This window comes from Crocuta crocuta, unplaced genomic scaffold, assembly GCF_008692635.1.
Source record: "Crocuta crocuta isolate KB4526 unplaced genomic scaffold, BGI_CrCroc_1.0 scaffold1067, whole genome shotgun sequence".
In the NCBI taxonomy this organism is placed as follows: Eukaryota; Metazoa; Chordata; class Mammalia; order Carnivora; family Hyaenidae; genus Crocuta; species Crocuta crocuta.
The window spans coordinates 53,887-55,610 of NW_027529216.1; the positions used below are offsets into that span (position 1 = coordinate 53,887).

Consider the following 1,724-nt stretch of genomic DNA (forward strand, 5'->3'; position numbering starts at 1 on the left):
GGCACAGACAAGTGGATGGTGTGCTGTGATGTATATCTATCGATAATACCCCAAAAAAAAGCACCATCTGGAATTCCCATATTCAAAGTCTTTCAAGTGGGCCCCTTGGGTAAAGAAAATTGACCATATTGCTCAAACAAAATTCCACAATTTAAAAAATTCAATAATTCAAGTTGCTGAGATTCTAAAGAATAAGAAATTACATTTATAAAAAAGATGACCCAATTACCACCCAAAAAATGATGACTCATTTNACCCACCAAAAAATGATGAATCATTTCTGTGCTCTTTTCCAGCTACAAAAATCCCCATTTCTTTAGACTTGCCTTTACTGGGAGGATACAAAAGGTGAAGGGATGTGTATTAAATATGACAATAATCTACAGTGAAAATAAGTATCATCTAAATACCAAGATCTTCAATGTATTACCTTTTACAATGCACTTGTAGATAAAGATTCAACCAAAGACACAAACCTGGAACCGACCCCGCTGAAATGATCCACTCATCACTTTGCATCTACTCAAAGCCCTAGTATCAGCTGTGGACTCTCCTGTCAGAGGAATGGGATCAGGAGCAATTGCTGATCTCATATCTTCTGTTTCCACTGTAAGTTTTGCAAAATTGTAAGCAGAAAAGAGAAAATTATTTGTTAAGACTAAATTTGTTTATATTACCCAAAATGAAGAAAAGTAGAAAAGCTTAACCCCTGCTAGATAATTAAAAAGTGTTAATGTAATAAGCAACATTGTAGAAGTCCCTAACTCAAAATCAGACATTGTAAGATTTATCCCGAGACTTAGTATCTATGTGAAATGAATAACTGTAAAACCAAATTAGTTACAAAAGGAAAAATAAAATGGCAATGACATTAATGGGATATGTCACATACATGGGCTATGTGGAAAAAGTGGTAAGATTTGTATATGGACAAACGAAAAAAACAAAACAAAACAAAACAAAACAGAAGTAAATGAAAAGTGATGTTACCTAGTCTATGTCCCTGACTGTAAGCACACTACCTTGACGGACTTTTGATCTCTTGAAAAAGCTGGTTGACTGCCGTAGCCTGTATGCCCAGCTTTTTAATTTGCGAGTCCAGGATTTCTTGCTAATAGGATTTTTGAGACTAGGACAAGTAAAGCTTAGGCCAAAATATCCACCTCCTGTCTGCAGATGAATGGCTCCACCGCTTGACACAGCAGCAGGGTAGGCCTCTGGATCCCATGGAAGTGAAGCATCTGGAGACATCTCCTAATGGAGACAAGAAGAGAAAAACCACAATGGTAATAATTTAGACATGGTGAAGCAGTTGCTTATATCACTGGAGTTTCTTGCAAGGACTAATCAGTAATCAAAAATAGAATGCTATGTATACTTGCATTAATAGTACCATATCACACTGAATCTGAAGTATTTAACTTACAGGAATTAATCCTTCCCCTTTCTTTAAAAACATTATTTAGAATTAGGATAAATAAAAGAGCAGAATATAAATCTTCCAGCCTAGACCATTTTTCATTATAAAAACTTTGAAAACTGAAAATTAAATTTGTTTCCTTCATATGCTTCATTTACTAAAAAAGTTTACTGAAACCCTATACTCTTAAAAGGAAACTTTTCATTTATGCTCATATTATTTAACAGAGTTAAAGATGTCTAATACACATGATAACATAGAAAAACAAGATATCTAGGTATTTATTTTTCTAGAGAAATATTAT

At 34.0% G+C, this 1,724-nt stretch overlaps 1 protein-coding gene across 1 annotated transcript in view; it reads right to left on the reverse strand.

Moving 5' to 3' along the window:
• The window catches only part of WNK3 (WNK lysine deficient protein kinase 3), a 132,802-nt gene that overhangs the window by 23,566 nt on the left and 107,512 nt on the right, over window positions 1–1,724 (reverse strand). Inside the window, 2 exon segments of the mRNA XM_077758369.1 lie at window positions 477–607; window positions 1,164–1,254. Of these exon segments, the coding sequence (XP_077614495.1) occupies window positions 477–607; window positions 1,164–1,254 (222 nt within the window).